General features: G+C 38.9%; 2 protein-coding genes across 3 annotated transcripts; one reads left to right on the forward strand and one right to left on the reverse strand.

The window, feature by feature from the left end:
• Positions 1 to 289: 289 nt before the first annotated feature.
• LOC111402105 lies at positions 290 to 3246 on the reverse strand. The gene is made up of 5 exons (XM_023030175.1): positions 3047 to 3246; positions 2843 to 2953; positions 1106 to 1176; positions 944 to 1006; positions 290 to 850 (listed from the first exon to the last, which is right to left on the reverse strand). Exons 1-5 carry the CDS (start codon positions 3216 to 3218, stop codon positions 572 to 574), a joined length of 696 nt encoding a protein of 231 aa, XP_022885943.1. The 5' UTR covers positions 3219 to 3246; the 3' UTR covers positions 290 to 571.
• A 92-nt stretch (positions 3247 to 3338) lies between these two features.
• On the forward strand, positions 3339 to 6245 carry LOC111402106 (transmembrane protein 256 homolog). Of its 2 annotated transcripts, XM_023030177.1 has the most exons (6): positions 3339 to 3487; positions 3673 to 3743; positions 3869 to 3949; positions 4039 to 4082; positions 4222 to 4295; positions 6005 to 6245. In XM_023030177.1, the coding sequence occupies exons 1-6, from the start codon at positions 3448 to 3450 to the stop codon at positions 6025 to 6027; spliced, it is 333 nt and encodes a 110-aa protein (XP_022885945.1). In that variant the 5' UTR covers positions 3339 to 3447; the 3' UTR covers positions 6028 to 6245. The 2 variants fall into 2 exon arrangements, with proteins under 2 accessions (XP_022885945.1, XP_022885944.1); XM_023030176.1 differs by lacking the exon at positions 4222 to 4295 and having other exon boundaries at positions 3340 to 3487.
• Positions 6246 to 18231: the final 11986 nt, after the last annotated feature.

Consider the following 18231-nt stretch of genomic DNA (forward strand, 5'->3'; position numbering starts at 1 on the left):
ATGTCAATGGTACTCACTCATCGTTTGATGAACGAGATTCACGTGCTCAAGAAATAGAACACAAAGGACTTTTGGAAATCGGTGACTCATGGGGTGGTGGAACAGTAAGTCATCCTTTTCTTTTGAACCTTGGCATTGCATAAGATAATTAGTCATTTTCTTTCCCTAGGTGCCAAAGATCTTATTGTATTTATGTGACCATGCAACGCAAGTTGATGTTGGTGATTTGACATTATTTGGCTAAATATTGATCTTGACTCCTGTTTCCATATTATAATCTTGTTTAACATGAAGCAAATAAAATATGATTCCCACTTGGTAGCAAATATGATCTGTTCTTGTTTTCTGACCTAATGATTCACTTTGAATCACACTTGAGAGAGAGAGAGAGAGAGAGAGAGAGAGAGAGAGAGAGAGAGAGAGAGAGAGAGAGCACGATCAAAGGTTTGATATCACGGGTGCATTCGCTGAATCACTCGTCTAACCGAAATTCCTGGTCGACCATGCACCAGCAGACCGTGACTTCATTTTCTACAACAAAACTCAATAGTTACCTAAAAAGCATCAGAATCTAAGAAATCTCAACAATGTTTGGCCGTTTTCTTGATTTCTGATTCCTTGGTGCTTTGCTTGAATCCTTTTCATTCGCCTCAGAACTAAATTTTGCAGAATGTTCTTCTTTATCGTCCTCGACATTGTTGTCATCATCATCATCACTGCTATCTTCTGATTCTGACCCACTACTACTATCACCAGCCAAGGGAATTATTGGTTGATAACCAGCTATTGCAGACTCTGCAGCAGCAACGGCTTCAGGGGTATGAAGATCAGCAATGCCCAGCATCAAGTCCTGGGAACATAGGCATCGAATAATCAATTGTAAAATTTACTGTTGTAACTTGCTCTCCCACAACCAAGACAAATAATTGAAGACAGTCTTTACCATTTCTATGTATTCAGATTCTCTTCCACTCAGGACTTCAATATCATAATTTTCAGGATTGTCCTGTATTATGTCAAGAGCATGAGAAAAACTTAATGCAAACAGATCATAATCGGACGAAAACTAAAAAAATCTTCACTTTCATTATAGTACTTATTATACCTTGGCTTCTTGCATCATATTTCTATTTGACTCTGATAAAACGCCTAGGAAATCCTTCACTTTCCCCAAAACTGCAAGCAATGAGACGGATTATTATAGACTGGGGTAACCAATATCATTTTGTTTATATATACAGGAGTTTTGCATCCTCTATCCCTGGAGCAGAATTTTCTTCTGCAAGTTCGAAACAGAACAATATGAATTTTCCTTTCATTATTTGTTTAATTTGGGTGGGGGCATGGCAAGGGAGGCATCTACCCAACTATCTAACAATATCCCCAGTACAAGGTATCTGTTTGGCAGTCCACTGGGTACCGTTAATGATATTAGTATTACTTTATGTGACAGATCACAATTAATAAGCCCTTCTTTGACATCCTTTATTTCAAAACTCTTTTTTTCTACATACTCACTTCCAATTACACATTCTTCAAAAATTCACTATTCAAAACTTTGTTTTTGCCAATTAATGGCCATCAAACAGGGGCTAAACTGCATCTTCAGAGTCATATTTTATGAAACACTCTTATTTAAGCAACTTTGGATTTTCGAGCAGCCACAGTTGATTTATCGCAAGGTTCTGAAAAAAACAACATTAGTCTCACTCATGAATGGTTACTCACAATCCTAACCAGCCATTGCAAGCTCTCCCCACATCCAGTAATTGCAATGACAGACATGATTGCTTTTAATGTATCGGGAGTTACTCCACGTATTGCATGACGTAAACAGATAGTGGATCGTTTTTGTCTTTTGTTGAAAAAGTAAACATTTATCCCAAGCAACAGTAACATTTATTTTTCAAAATTTAAAGAGACCAAGAATCATTAGGAAAGAAAAATGTTCATGACAAATAAGAGCATGTGACCGTGTAAAGATTTTTATCCTAAAGCCAATGAAATATAAATAGATAGAAATGAGTGGCAGCTTAGAGAAATTCATGTTGTAACCATTGCATGACTGCACTGTTAAGAATTTTAAGCTACAATGGTACAACTTGGAAAGCAACGCCAACAGCGCCAGTCACAGAAATATGGAAAATGACTAAGTTGAGACTTGAATTGAGAAACATTACAATTCATAGCTTGCTAGCAATCAACAGTCAAGATGTATGGGATTCTAGTTCTTTTTGTGAAGAAGACATATTCATCTAATCGTTATTTTGGTCTAGCATGACTGCAAGATGCAAAGTCACCATAAAAGCAGTACAACTGCTCATACATGGGATTCATACGCATTTTTTGCTTATAGTTATGACTTCCTAAATGTAAATCGCAAGAAATATTTTATAACTGAATAGTTGAAGTATTGGAATCATCATCAAAAAGTACAAGAAAAAGCCTAGTAATTTTTGAAAGAGTGAGGCTCTCATTTTATATCTAACTATTTTACCAGCTTGTTAGAGCAGTTCCAGGAAATAAAATACACGTCTTAAAATTATTAGACATTAATCATAATTCGATCAATGATACAAAACAGAGTTCATTAGTCATCAAATTAGGAAAAAGATTTTGTACCCAATTTCATCCTTGCAGAATAAAGTGTATGTACTTGGGTATATTTGCTTTGCCAGCACTAAATTTACAAATGAAAACATTGTCTATACCAAAATTTCAGAACCCGTATGCAAAACAACATCACTGGAGAATCTACTTATCAAAATACAAACAATTAAAGAAAACGAAACGGCTACCATTGAAAGGAAAGAAAAAAAATGGAAAGCAGGTTTAACTTTACCATTGCTCTTGGGAAGAGGACAAATTGTGGGCTTCTGCTGAGGAGGATTTATTTTCATAGTTCCAGACTGCAAAAGGACATCATCTTTGCCGCAAAATTGAAGTCTTGACTCTGCAATAAAGAACATTCATACATTAATAACAACAGAAAAAATAAAACAAAACGAACTCAAAAAATCCCAGAAGAGAGAGAGAGAGAAGAAACCTAAGCATGAGGTTGAAGAGTTGGTAGTGTTATCATTGGACTCCAAGTCTAAAAGAACTTTGCTATTGGAACCCATCACACAAGTTTGCTGTGTGTTCGCCCTTGAACCCACTGGGCGATGATGAAGGCGGAAGAGGCTTGCAGCCGATAAATAGCTAGGGAAAAATTTCATAACTAGTCCCCAATATATTTATTTAATATCAAATCGGTACATAGACTTTATTTTTTGATTTTAAATTTTCCCAATGGAAAGAAAGATAGATTGAGGACTCAATTGCTATCAAAACAAAAAGTTGGATAAGAAAATGATACTTGTCTACTGCCATATTCCCTTAAAATTTGAATACTTGCAGAGATATAAATAAGGGTTAAAGCAGCAGGATTGACCAACGGGCACTCAAATGGATTCTCGTATCTGGCACAAAGTCGCTGCAATCTCTGGTAGTTTTCTCAATTGCTCTTCTTTCTATGTTTTTTATTTTTTTTTGAAATGTATGAACTGAATTCATTTGCCCCCTTTTATTCTACTCTTGAAGATATTGTTGTTTTCGTTTTGTTCATGATTTACGACTTCTGTAAAATCAATTGTTATCAATTTTCATGTTTTAATTTTAGAAAATTCATAGGTATAGCGGCTCTTGGCTTGGGAACATACGGTGCCCACGCTTTCAAGCCAAAAAATCCTTCTTACAAAGAGGTTTCTTTCAATACCTGTATCTCTCTTTTTCGACTATTTTGAATAAATGAAAATAAAAAGTACAAAGAAACTGAAGTGATGTTTTCGATTATTTGGTTGTAAACGTGCGAAATGGTTTTTTTAAGGTATGGCAAACAGCATCTCTGTATCATTTGGTCCACACGGCGGCCCTGGTTGCTGCCCCTATTACAAGCCACCCAAACATTGTGAGTGTTCATTAATTCCGATTTGAGATGCCTATCTCAATATTATTTTTTGATAACTTCAGCATAGTTGTGATTTGTGTGTTTTGCAGTATGGAAGCCTTTTGACTGCTGGAATCCTGGCTTTCTCTGGGACGTAAGTATTACTTCGTTGTAGCATCATTGAAATCTATTATTTGGATTTGCAGAATTGAACCACTTAGTCCTTGACAGATAAAGCTAAACTTGTAAGTTCCGCATCATTATAAAACTAAATTCCACTACACATTTCTTAGTTCTTCGATAAAGTGGACTAGAAATGAAGTCAAGCAGAGCGTCCTCTTTAAACAACTCAATGAAAATTGGCGAGGTTAGTACCAAAGGAAACTCACTGTAACTATTTCTGTTCTGCTTGAACTGAATTGTCCTGAAAGAGCAGAGAAGGAAAATGGTTGTTTGAAATTGTTAACTGTGGAGAAAGATTGAGTGGAAGGGATACCAAAATTCGTGAATCGCTATAAATATCAGCTGAAGCTTGTCTTGGAACTATTTGATATGAGGACAAGTATTTTTTTCGATTTGGTGGTGTTGAGTAATTAGCAGTGAGTTGCTTTTACTTCTTCTTTTTCACGCAATGGAAATTCTGTAATAAGAAGTGATCTATCAATTTATATTTACAATATAACTGTCTGAAGCTTCATTTAAGCTACGAAGTGTTAGGGTCCTAACCTAGCTGTGACTAGCAATTAGTGTAATGCGTTGCGGATAGTAAATCATGCTTAGCCCCGTTTGAGCCCCAATTTTTTAGAATATATTTTGTAATAATGATTTTTTTATTTTTTTTTAGTTATTATTATTATTATTATTATTATTTTTTTTTTTTTTGAGAATGTGTCATTACAAAGTAGGAAAAGTTTTAAGTTTACTCACAAATTTTTCGTTGGAAGAATGTGATTGAAAATGATTATGAGAAAAAAGAGTTTTAAAGAATGTGTACCAAATAAGAACTCAGTAGAAGCTATGAATTTTATCCTAGTCAAATGAGCACGTGCGTCGTTCATGCTATGGTACTCAAAGTACTCATCGTACTATCAAGATCAGTGTTCCAATTAAAAAAAAACCACGAGGATCCTAACTTGACTTTTCTAGTGAGATCATTCACCTTATTATAATTACTTCTAGCTTGATTCTAAGGGTATTGACTGGGTAAGAGACAACTTCATTTATCATGCCATATATCCAAGGATCTATCTGTCAAAAAGGTATTTTTGAGCTTGAATTGATAAATTGGATTCTAAATTTACGTGGAATAAGCAATGAGGCACCAAAAACTAAATAATCAAAAAGATCATCAGGCTCAATGATGTTTATCGATGATTAACTAAATAGGAAGTGGAGGAGGGGGTGTGGTGTGGTGTGGTGTGGTGGTAATACATCATTTCAGGAACCCCTAGTAACTCTATGTTCTGGAGAGTGTCTAACGTGTGGCCTCATGGTTGACTTGTCTTCTTCTTCTTCTTCTTCTTCTTCTTTTTTTTTTTTTTTAATTTCTCCCACACTATGCCTGCATACATCGTTTGTTTCGAAAATGTCCTTTTTTGATCGTTATTTGACATTGATTATGCATCTAGAATGCTTCAAATGAATGATCCCTAGAACTAAGGGCTAAAACGTGAATCAATAAATGATTCAAAACACACAATTGAATACCTGTTTTTCTTTTGTTGGTCAATATCGCACTTTTTTTCTGTTAGGTCAATATCGCACTTTTTTTCCGTTATTAGAATGTCAACTCTGATAGATTTTACTTGAAAATTCAAGTCCTGGCCAATAATGATGATTCTACTGGCACTTCCATTAGCTTGACTTTCATATCCTGATATATGCTTATCGTCATTGTTGGCTTTTTCTCATATTATTCCTCAACATTAAATTCCAAATTTTTTTTTTCAACCTTACAAATTATCGTCTTAAATTGCCCGTTGAATTGTATTACTCATTGAAAATGCTTTCGTAGATAATCTTGAGATAACTAGTAGAATTGAGATTATGAAACCAAATGCTGGTTTTGGTTTGCAGGTGTTACACGGTTGCATACTTAGAAGACAGGAAATACTCTAAACTAGCCCCCTTTGGGGGATTTGCTTTCATTGGTGCTTGGGCAAGCTTAATGTTTTGAGAAAATTGTTGGCTTCAACAGATTGTGTCATGTTCCTTAATTGCTATGTATGTAAAGTTGCTGGTCTTGGAGAATGTATAATCTGACAAGAACCTCTTTTTTACCTCGTGCAATGGAAAATCTAATAATTGAATTCTCCAATTCTTCTACTTTCTAATGCAGCAATCAGTGAATTTTGTCATTAACTCAGCTTTACTTAATATCTCTGTTATATTTATAGTACTCTTGTTGAGAGTTGATTTGTCAATAAAATGGCATAGGGGACTCCATGAAAAGGCAACTGTTCCAATGGCATACGGTACTCTTTATTTCCTTTGCTTCATAAACAGAAATTTTGTTCTTGAAAGTTCGTTTATTAGTTCTTATTTCTTCCAAATTCTGTATACAGTGCATATTGTTACCAAGATGGAATCTATCTGACTAGTTTCAAATCCCCAACCAAAAACACTCTGGGTGCCTTCAAGAGTTGGCCCAGTAGATTGTTGCACCCCCTCAGCCCCATCATGGCCCATTGTTTACATATGTAGATTATGGTTGTGCTATAAGTACATTACCACTTATAGATTAGTATATACACACATAATGAAGTGAGATATGATTGGATCATAATATTTTCAACCAAAAAATAAAAATTCAAGAACTTCTCCGCTCTATTCTTAACACCTCATCGACTACTTATGTACAAGAGTAATGCTACATAGCTCCATCGGAATCGAAATCCCAATCTATGTAGCACTAGATGATAGGCTAAACGAAATATGGAATTAAATGAGTCATTCGATTAAAAGACAATAAATACTTTGCCAATTTGCTAAGACACGTTGAGGCTGCCCCAACAACAATACTGAAGTCACAATTATTGTAGTTAAAAGGGAAAAAATCAGTATAACCTATGATACTCCAATACTCGAGTCACAATTATTGTAGTTTATGGGAAATCCACGAGCCTTTCAAAAGCATGGTAGAAATGTACAATGCACCAATGCAACCATGACATTAGCACGATGCTCACCAAGGATCTTGGAAAGTTTGTCCAAATTGACCTCGAATTGGTTCTCATGAGTACATTCAAGTTAGAATATTTCAAGTTAGTCTAATAAACTAACATATTTTGAAATAATTTCTTTCCACTCATTAGGTTCTAGTGCAATAACGTAGCATGTTAAGATTTATTTACCACTGAGGCACAAATGCTGCCATCCAAATTGTATCACCAGCTTGCACTGAATATCTATTTCACAAACAAAAATAGTTAAAAATCAATCGAACAGGAATTTGTTATGGCAGACAAGTTTATAGAAAATATTCAGCCTGAGTAATAATACATCATTTTGCCTACCATAAGCAGAAACCCATAAGAAAAAAAAGTCGTAAGACCTATCATCTTTGATGATATTCTTCCAGGACATGGATCCTAGACAACGAAGATGATATGAGACCCTATTTTTCCAACCACAGTTTTCAGGATGAAAATATTTTCACTAGAGAAGCATATCTAACTCGTCTTTCCATTGTGGTGAAGCTAATAAAATCTTAATAGGAAAAAACATGAGCATATTCTTCCCAGTTTCTGGGGAAATTTTCAAGAAACAAAAAAATAACAGGATTTTCTTTTATGTTTTTATATATATTTATCCAATATTGATGAGCAGTGCAGAACTTGATAGTTCTATTCGTGTGGCTGGAGCAAGTATATAATATGAACTTTGAAATAGCCTAATGAAATATGCATCCATTGCTGATTGAACTCTCCAGTTATATTTGAGTTTTATCTCCAAATAATCGAACCTTGTTTATAAGGTTTCATTTTACACTATATGGGGCAGTGATATAGTGACACTCTTAAGAATGTCAACCCAACTTCTCAATTCTTTAATACAAAAGCAAGTTATGGAAGATGAAGCCACTAAAATAATAACGAAAAGCACAAGAACCTCAATTTTTCCTTTGTGTTGGAGAAGGGATGAGGGTGAGGGGAAAATGGGTGTCGTTTTCTGGTGCATGGATCCTTTAACAGGTTATCAGGAAGTTTCAATACAATACTATCACCCTACGAAGATGTAGGCAATCTTGTGTTTGAAATGAAAAACTATCAGAAACAAAATAATCCAATCTTTCCGGGACATATCTATAGTTTAGACAACAGAATTTAAATCTTACCAGCTATCACCCAGGCAGTATATACCCTGCCCTTCCAAAAGCAATAATTCATGTTGGTTATAGTGAAGTTCCTGTTTCAAAATGCCAAATGCATATAAGATAATCAGAGATTAAAAAATTTCAGAATCGAGATAGGTACTGCCATAAATGCAATACTGGAAAAAGAATAATAAACTCCAATGCCAAATTTCCATTTACTTCCAACTATCCACCAAACATTGATGATGAACTCAAATGAAATTGGAACTGTCAAAATTAAGTAGGCCCAACATCAGTATATAAGTGATAATAGAATTGAGGGAATTGAAAGAAAAAAAAATTTGTATAGGATCTCATCTATATTATAACAACACGATCCCTTAAAACCACCTAATTTACTCCTTTTGGAATAAGTTAATATGAAATAGTACATAACATAAAACTAGTGAACATAAATTTGTACAAAATCATAGACACCAATTGAAGTAATTTCAACAATATTATTTTCTTTTTTCACGATATTGTTGATTCTAATTTCAGAACATCAAGCAATGCATCCTTGTTTCAGTAATATTCCAACAATCTGTCAAATGGATAGATTTAATGAAAATAAGTAGCCGAATTTGGGAATCTAACATTTTAGATATGAAAGGAGTATTAGAAGGAGAAGGATAACGAGGAAGATTCATTCAAGTCATTTTCTCCCTCTTTGATCCTACATAAGCTTGACATTATCACAAATTTAGAAAGATAATGCAGCAGAAAAGAACTCCAGTCCTTTTGACTTTAAAGTTAACATTGTTGCATCAAATCAGTCATTATCAACGGCCAAGGCAAGCGGGGGCAGTGGTCCCCACTGGGAAAGCAAAAAGTCACTATTTCAGAAACCTGTGTATTGCTTGGTTTGAAAAATTTCTGCAGTTAATTTCTACGCCCACTATACTTAGTTCCTGGCTTTGTGACTGATCATTCTTAATGCATTACATTTAGCATGAAATTCTTGTGAGTCATTGTTACTATATAAACAAACTTTAAGTGAAAGTTGGACGTTAATTTTAGATGGGACCAACATAATGAAGTTATTCATTCATTACTAGGATTAAGCTAAAACTTACATGGATGGTCAAATCATAAGATAGAGAAGTCGGAAGAAGCTTCCTTAGCTAAAAAATTGATAGGCCCCCGATTCAATTCACGTATGCAAGGAGGAATGAGAGGAAGCCTAGGTCAGCTGCAGGTCCACGTGAGGAGGGAGGGCAGTCTGTTGGATAGTTCAATTAGTTAGAAAGTTGTTAGGAGAGGGGTTAATAAAATGGGGGAGGGAGGGAACCTGTTGGGTACGTTTTTACTCTGAATTTTGGGGATCAATTAGGAGAGATCAGGCCTCTCGAATAGCCTGAATCTTGTCAACTTCATTTCCACTTGAATAATATACTTAATTTCTGTGTTTTGGTTCTTTCATCTTGTGAGGTTCTATCAAATTGGTATCAGAGCTTCTCAATTCTGGGAAGATGACGTTAAACGACCAAATGAGCACCTTAGAGGAGAGGTTTGATGGTGTGCAGCAGGAACTACATGAAGGACTGGAAACCATCAAAGGGGAGATTCAAAATGACATATCAGGGTTGAAGGAAAAGTTCGAGTTGCTGCTGAGTAAGTGGGAAGGGTAGGCGCACGACGGAAAAGGAAAAGGGTTGGCCAACAGTTCTAGTATGGCTGTACCGACAGTAGAATCACCATCAAATTATGAGGAACCAGATCAACGCAATAAGGACCTGGAGGATAAAGGGCGAATGGATGGTCGTAGCAGAAGGTTAGAAATGCCAGTCTTCCATGGTGAAAATCCAGACAGGTGGCTCTTCAAGGCGGAAAGGTATTTTAGCATAAACCATTTCTTGAATTGGGAGAAAATTGAAGTGGCGGCCGTGTTTTTTGAAGGGGAGGCGTTGGCATGGTACCAATGGGAAGACGGCCGACAGACTTTCCGGAGGTGGGAAGATCTGAAGGCTACCCTGCTGTTGCGTTTTCGGCCTTCACAAGAGGGTACGAACCTAAAAAATTTCTGGCACTTAGACAAGAAGGAACAGTGAGAGATTACAGGCGGATGTTTGAGGTCCTAGCAGCTCCATTAACCACCGTGCCTGAAGACGTTCTGGAAGGTAACTTCATTAACGGGCTGAAGCCTTTAATTCGGATAGAGGTAAGGCTAAAACCTCGTGGGCTGGATCGTATTATGGAGCTGGCCCAGTGAGTAGAGGATCGAAATGAACTGGTGAAACAGGCCCAAGGATCCTACGGCCCGGGTAAAATGAGGAACACCTCTTATAGCCCAAGTCCGGATTATGGCCCGTCTAAGCCTCCTAATCTAACCCATTCGGGAAACCTCTCCCAAAATCACATAGCTCAGCTCAACACGAGACCGATTTCCTCCAGTCCCCGAAATCTGATGGTGGGAAAAGCAGCGTCGTCCTTCAAGAAGCTCTCGGACGTCGAGCTGCAGCTAAAGAGAGAACGGGGCTTGTGTTACCGCTATGATGAGAAGTTCCAACCAGGGCACAAGTGCCGAAATAAGGAACTGCACGTCCTTGTCATACAAGAAGAAGAAGAAGGGGAAGAGCTGGGGGATTTTCAGGTGGACGAATGCAAAACAGAGGTAGGAGTGGAACTATCTATTAATTCAGTAGTGGGGTTGAATGCTCCTAAATCCATGAAGTTGAAGGGGACAATTTGTGGGCACTCAGTGATTGTTCTCATTGATTGTAGAGCTACTCACAACTTCATATCTGTTGATTTGGCGGCACAATTACAGATTCCAACGGTCTCCACCCGTGGGTACGGGATTATTATGGGCACCGGTTCAGCAGTTAGAGGATGTGGTGTTTGTAAGGGTGTGGTAATTTCCTTGCCAAGCATTGAAGTTGTTGATGATTTCCTGCCTCTGAAGTTGGGATGCACTGATGTAATTTTGGGTATGAAATGGCTGGAAACCTTGGGAAAAATGCAAGTAGACTGGGGTAATCTGACAATGAAGATCAAAGTGGGTGGGCAAGTTGTGACCCTGCAGGGGGATGTTAGCTTACAGAAAACACATGTTTCAGTCAAGGCCATGGTCAAGGCTTTTAGGGAGGGTGATCAGGGAGTCTTAATTGAGCTGGGGAGTTTGGGGGTGGAAGGAGAAGAATCAGATGGAAAAAGTCTCAACAGTTTTATCGAATTACTACAGTAATATCGAGTGGTCTTTGAGTGGCCGAATACACTTCTCCCGTCACGGTCCAGAGATCACAGTATTGTTCTACAAGCAGAATCTGCCCCCATGAATGTGAGGCCCTATGGTTACCCACATTTTCAGAAAAATGAGATCGAAAGATTGGTGAAGGAGATGCTTACAGCCGGGATAATTCAATCGAGTAGCGGCCCGTTTTCCAGTCATGTTCTGTTAGTAAAGAAAAAAGATGGCAGTTGGCGATTTTACGTAGATTATCGGGCGTTGAATAAGGTTACAGTTCCAGACAGATTTCCGATCCCGGTTATAGATGAGTTACTGGATGAGCTTCATGGGGCAGTTGTATTTTCGAAGTTAGATCTGAAATCAGGCTACCACCAGATCAGAATGAAACCAGATGACATCCCGAAAACAGCCTTTCGAACACATGAGGGTCACTACGAATTTTTAGTGATGCCGTTTGGACTAAAGAATGCCCCGGCCACTTTTCAGGGGTTGATGAATGAGGTGTTCCAGCCATACCTCCGAAAGTTTGTTCTAGTTTTCTTTGATGACATCTTGATATACAGTAAGATGGGGGAGGAACATAAACAACATCTGGGGATTGTTCTACAATGCCTGCAGCAACATCAGCTTTTTGCGAATAAGAAGAAGTGCACCTTTGGTCAATCCCGGCTGGAATATCTTGGCCATATTATATCAGAACAGGGCGTGGCTGCAGATCAATCCAAGATTGAGGCTATGATGGGATGGGTCAGACCTCGCAATCAGAAGGAGCTCCGTGGCTTCCTTGGGCTCACGGGCTATTACCGTCGTTTTGTGGCTGGTTATGCTAATATTGCATGGCCATTGACAGAATTGCTTAAAAAAGATGGGTTCAAATGGTCTTAAGAGGCAGAGAGCGCATTCAGCAATTTAAAGAAAGCGATGACGGAAGTTCCAGTACTTGCCCTGCCAGACTTTTCGCAGGAGTTTGTAGTCGAAACTGATGCGTCCGAGCATGGGTTGGGTGCTGTTCTGATGCAACACCAGCATCCGATCGCTTATTTTAGCCAAGTGTTGCCTGCAACTGTAAGGCGCAAATCAGTTTATGAGAGGGAGTTAATGGCGATAGTGTTCGCTATCAGAAAATGGTGGCATTATTTGTTGGGCAGGCATTTTGTTGTTAGAACTGATCAACGCAGCTTGAAGTTTCTTTTGGAGCAGCGCGTAGTTAGTGAAGAGTACCAGAAATAGCTGACGAAATTGATGAGTTTCGATTTCGAAATTCAATACCATCCCGGGGTTGAGAATAGGGCAGCGGATGCACTCTCAAGAAGGGAACCAGGGTTGCAATTTTTATCTGTTTCTACCCCCAAGTTGCTGCCATTAGAGGACATTAAAAAGGCAGTGTCGGATGACAACGAACTGAAGGAGATACTGAAAGAAATTCAGGCAGAGCATGGGTCCAAACCGAGGTATTCTCTGATTGGTGGAATGTTGTGCTACAAGGGCAGGATTGTGTTACCCAAGCTATCTCCGCTAACTGAAGTTATGTTGCTTGAGTGTCACAACACGAGAATAGGAGGGCATTCGGGGTTCCTTAAAACTTACAAAAGGATTGCACGGGAAGTTTACTGGACGGGTATGAAGAAAGATGTTCAGGACTTTGTAGCACGTTGCCTGGTATGTCAGCAGAATAAATACATTGCTTTATCCCCTGGCGGTCTTCTCCAACCACTCCCAATACCAGAACTGATATGGGCGGATGTCTCCATGGACTTCATTGAAGGGTTGCCGAAGGCAGGGGGGTATGATACTATAATGGTCGTAGTGGACAGGTTAAGCAAGTATGGACATTTTATTGGGATAAAGCATCCGTTTACTATCCCTATTATTGCTAATATTTTTATCCACGAGATTGTCCGTTTGCACGGGGTCTCTCAGTCAATTGTCTCGGATCGAGATAAAATCTTTATGAGTAAATTTTGGGAAGAGCTGTTTAAGGCGCAAGGGACCGTCCTTAAGAGAAGTACAGCTTACCATCCACAAACAGATGGCCAAATTGAAGTGGTCAATTGATGCTTAGAGACTTATTTGTGTTGCTTCGCTTCTAGCAAACCACATTCCTAGAATCAGTGGCTACCTTGGGCAGAGTTTTGGTACAACACTTCTTTTCACACAGCTACTAAACATACCCCCTTTCAGATTGTATATGGTCGGGAGCCGCCTCCAATTCTTCCTTTTGAAAAGGGTAGTACAGCGGTCTCCACTGTTGAACAACAATTATTGGCGAGAGATGAAGTGTTACAGGTTCTGAAGTTGCATCTGGCTCATGCACAATAGCGTGTGAAATTGGAGGCTGATGGGCATCGTCGCGACCTTCAGTTTGAGGCGGGAGAACTGGTATACCTGAAACTACGTCCATACCGTCAAAAATCTGTGGCTCACTGACTGTCAGCTAAACTGTCTCCAAGATACTTTGGGCCATTTGAAATCGAGGCTAAGGTGGGACAGGTTGCTTACAAGCTGAAACTTCCCCCTGAGGCTGTCATTCACCCAGTTTTCCATGTATCACAACTTAGAAAGGCTGCAGGAGCTTTACAGCCGGTCCATCAACTTCCCCCACTTTTTGCTACAGGGGACCAGTTTATCGTGGAGCCAGAATCAGTGCTACAGATCAGACCAAATCCCTCCAATCCTGCTTTGGGTCCTGAAGTGCTAATCAAGTGGAAGGGTTCACCAGAGTTTGAGGCCACATGGGAACTTTTTGACAGCATCCGCCACCAGTTCTTGGCTTTCCACCTTGAGGACAAGGTGGATTTTAAGGGCGGGGGTATTGATAGGCCCCCGATTCAATTCACGTATGCAAGGAGGAATACGAGGAAGGCCAGGTCAGCTACAGGTCCACGTGAGGAGGAAGAGCAGTCTGTTGGATAGTTCAATTAGTTAGAAAGTTGTTAGGAGAGGGGTTAATAAAAATGGGGAGGGAGGGAACCTGTTGGGTACGTTTTTACTCTGAATTTTGGGGATCAATTAGGAGAGATCAGGCCTCTCGAATAGCCTGAATCTTGTTAACTTCATTTCCACTTGAATAATATACTTAATTTATGTGTTTTGGTTCTTTCATCTTGTGAGGTTCTATCAAAAACCTGAGGGGAGAGAAAAAGGACTAAATGATAGGATGTAAGCATTAATAACAGTGAGTATTCCATAGATGGAGCTAGGAGGGCAAAAAAAATTTGTTTTTTGCCTATGTCATTGGAGTATTCCATAATTTGGCGTTAAGTTTTTTCATTACTAATGTCAAAGCCATAAGCACGCATGCATTAAATCAAAACCTAAGCTATAAATAGGTAAGTAAAAAATCTCAATGTTCAAGAAACTCAAAGATAACAAAGCTTACCTTGCCTGAAGTTTCAAGAAGGGGCTGCGTATCTGTTAAACCAACAATATGCTCGACAATATGATTTTCTAAATAGGCATACCTGAATAAGGAGAATTAAGCCAATATAATGTCACAAAATCGAGAAGTGAAGTCTGTGAAGACATAACTCAAAGATAACTAGCAACAAAATCTTAAACTAATTTCTCCTTTGAGATCACGACTGATCCCAGGTAACAGTAACACTAATGGAGTGAAGTAAGTTGTCTCAGAGCTCAAGAATACTGAGCTATTAAAGTGAAAAGCAATATTTAAATGTGCATGATATACAACGATTAGATTATGGCATAAGGAAGAAATATTGAAAAGACAAGAAGAAACCTTCTTTCAAAGACGACGAGAGTGGCAGATGCATCAGATTTTGTTTCGCGCGGATAGTCACTAACAATTAAAAAGAGATCAAACGATTGTGTAAGGAACTGACCTCTTGAGACAAAGTCCCAAAAATGGGTGTTTTATTGGCGATGATTTACAATTGAATATAAATGAAATGCCTCCAAGGGGCGCAAATATACGAGTACTAAAATAAATGTTTACGTTTAAACTAAGAAATCGAAATTACATATTCTCTGTTTGAGAGTGTTTGATTCGAGGTCTTTTTCTCTATGTCTTCTCTTCCTTTTTATATTCCCTTGATAATTTCTTCGTGACAAACCGCTTGGAAACTGCTTGATTGCTGTATAACTATCCACTTTTTTTTATGGTGGCTAACTTGTCGTTGAACTACCGTCTCTAACTGTTGCCATTACTCTTTGTCGCTCAACCGCTTTCAACTGGGCTCCTTGAATCGTGGAATGTGATAAGATCACTCAATAACTGCTTCAATAACTGCTAGTCTGGATAACCATAATGTTTTATGCTTGCTAAGATCCTGGGCGATTCGAAGGTTTGGGCGAGAACGGGGTCATCGCTCTGGGCGACCGTAAGGTACTCCATTCGCTCAGATTCTGGGCGTCTTGCAAGTTTGGACGATGATGTTACCGTGTTCGTGGGCTTCCACCACATTCATCAATAATATTGTTTGGACCTTTATCCTGGATTTCCCAATTGGGCTTCACTCTTTGGGCTATTTGATTTGGGCTGCACTTTTAGTGTGTCAACAATTATCCCCCAATATGGCAATTAATATCAATTATTAATCTTTGCCATATTCACTTTATATTTTCCAGCAATATTTGAAATTCCCAAGAATTTCAATCATTATTTTTTTCTACAGTTTGAAAAGGTGCAACGTTACAAATCCTTATAAGCCCAAAAGACACGCCATTTCATCGCACCACTAAACTACGTCTCTATTTCGTGCTTCCTTCTCGCTATTTTACTGTTCATCTTCTTGCTTCTCTGCTATGTTTCTCAGGCAAACCATAACAAAACTATACTTTGTTCCCAATGGCGACTTCACAAACTCAATCTGATGATTCTTTTAGTTTTGAAGACTTCCACAAAATCCTTACTAGGCCGTATGTAAATCCAAACTTCCTTGCACAAGCTAATGCTGACCTCAATGAATTCTATCTGGGTCCATTGTTCAATAATGTCGAAGCCATTGGACAAGTGGCGGTAAGCCAGCTGTTCCTTTGCACTCAAGGTGCTCCATTCCTAAACTCTTTGCCATTGAGGTCGATTCGCGAAAAAGATATTCGCACTTGACCCAAAGCTGATGTTATTTTTCGCAGATGTCATGCACGTCTTGTGAATCATGGCCCTACCAAGGCGATTTTTTATCGTGCTAGGATTTTAGACTTATTAGAAATTATTCTTCAACCCCCAATTTTCGACTCAGTGCTTTTTCCTATTGCTTTAAGTTTTTGGTCTTCTGAATATAACATTTTCATTTTCCCTCTTAGTCCCATGTCTATTACTTTAAGGGACGTTGGAGCCCTAATAAATCTTCCGCCTTTGGGCGATACCATCTTTCCTGGTATCTTGATTTTCAGTGTTGCCCCGAAATTTGACAAGAAATTTACTGAGTCCTATTCAAGCCTGCAAGGCTTTTATAATCACTCAAGCGCTGAACCTTCCCATGCTGAGCGTGTAGCCTTTCTTCAGATTTGGCTCTGTAAATATATTCTCTGCGTGCCAAGTATGAAACATTCTATGAGCTACTTACCCATAGCGCATGAATTGGCGCGTGGTAGGCCTTTAAACTTATGTTCCTTCTTTTTAGCTGCCATTTATAGAGGCATGGCTTCCCTTCAATTTCAACTGAAGAATGGTGCATCTCCTACTGGCAGTGGGCCCCTTTGGTTCACTCAACTGTGGTTGAGAGCATATTTTCCATCACTTGGTGCTCCATCCATTTTCCTTCGTTCTGCTAGCTGTTATGGGCTAGCCATTGATCTAATGAACCCTGTAAATATGTCCAGTAGGGATATTTTTTCATTCTTTTATACCTTAAATTCGATTCCTTCCTTCTTTCCTTTTTCTGTTCACTTGACTCCAGATTATGTGCAACCTCCATCCACCCTAGACAGTGCGAGTGCCTCTTTGCTTGTTTAGGTTCTGTTTTTGATTGGGAGGGAATCGTTCCACGATATCTTAACTGGAACCAATGCCAAAGCTGGGGTTGAAATATATACTCCCCAATTTTTTGCTCGCCAACTTGGTTTTGGCCAAATTTGACCTGTTCCTCCTTGCTACTCCAAAAATTTGACAGATCACTTTCACACTATTAATAAGGCTGAGGCACAAGTTATAGATGCTCGCAACATTCTTTTGACGAGCAAATTTTCATTAGCCCCTTTCAATTCTAGCTGTGCCGTCTATCCTCTTTTTGAATAGCTTTGGCCATCAGTAAAACGCCGATTGTTTGCAACTGATGCTAATCGTGCCTTCCATTTACTGGACCAGCCAGACACTCCCTCTACTTCTCCTATTTTGGTCACCCCTCCATTAGGAATCCTTCCTCCCCTACTCGTGCTAAACATTCTATCCATCCATCTGCTTCTCTACCTGCCAAGGCTACTGCAGCTAAGGGTGCCTTAAGCCGCAAACGGCCAGCTTCAGCATCTTCCATTTTGCAGGATGATAATGATGATGATGATGATGACGCTCCTCTCATCCTTAGGAGAAAGGTAATTGAATTTGTTTATTCACAAACATACTTTTATATGTACTAATGGTTTACCTGAATTTCTCAGAAAAGTTTAGCCTCTCCTTCGAAGGCTTTGGTTTTGGCAGCTCCTGTTTCATTATCTTCTGCTGAAGCTGCTTCGTCCAAATCAGCTGATGAAGGGATTATGCTTAAAGAGAAACCCTTAGTCCCGAAACCTTCATCACAGCCAGTAGAAGGGCCACCTTCTTCCTAGGGCGCCGACCACCCAAACGTCGAACCAGAAGGT

This window comes from Olea europaea, chromosome 10 (genome assembly GCF_002742605.1).
Source record: "Olea europaea var. sylvestris chromosome 10, O_europaea_v1, whole genome shotgun sequence".
NCBI classification, from domain to species: Eukaryota; Viridiplantae; Streptophyta; class Magnoliopsida; order Lamiales; family Oleaceae; genus Olea; species Olea europaea.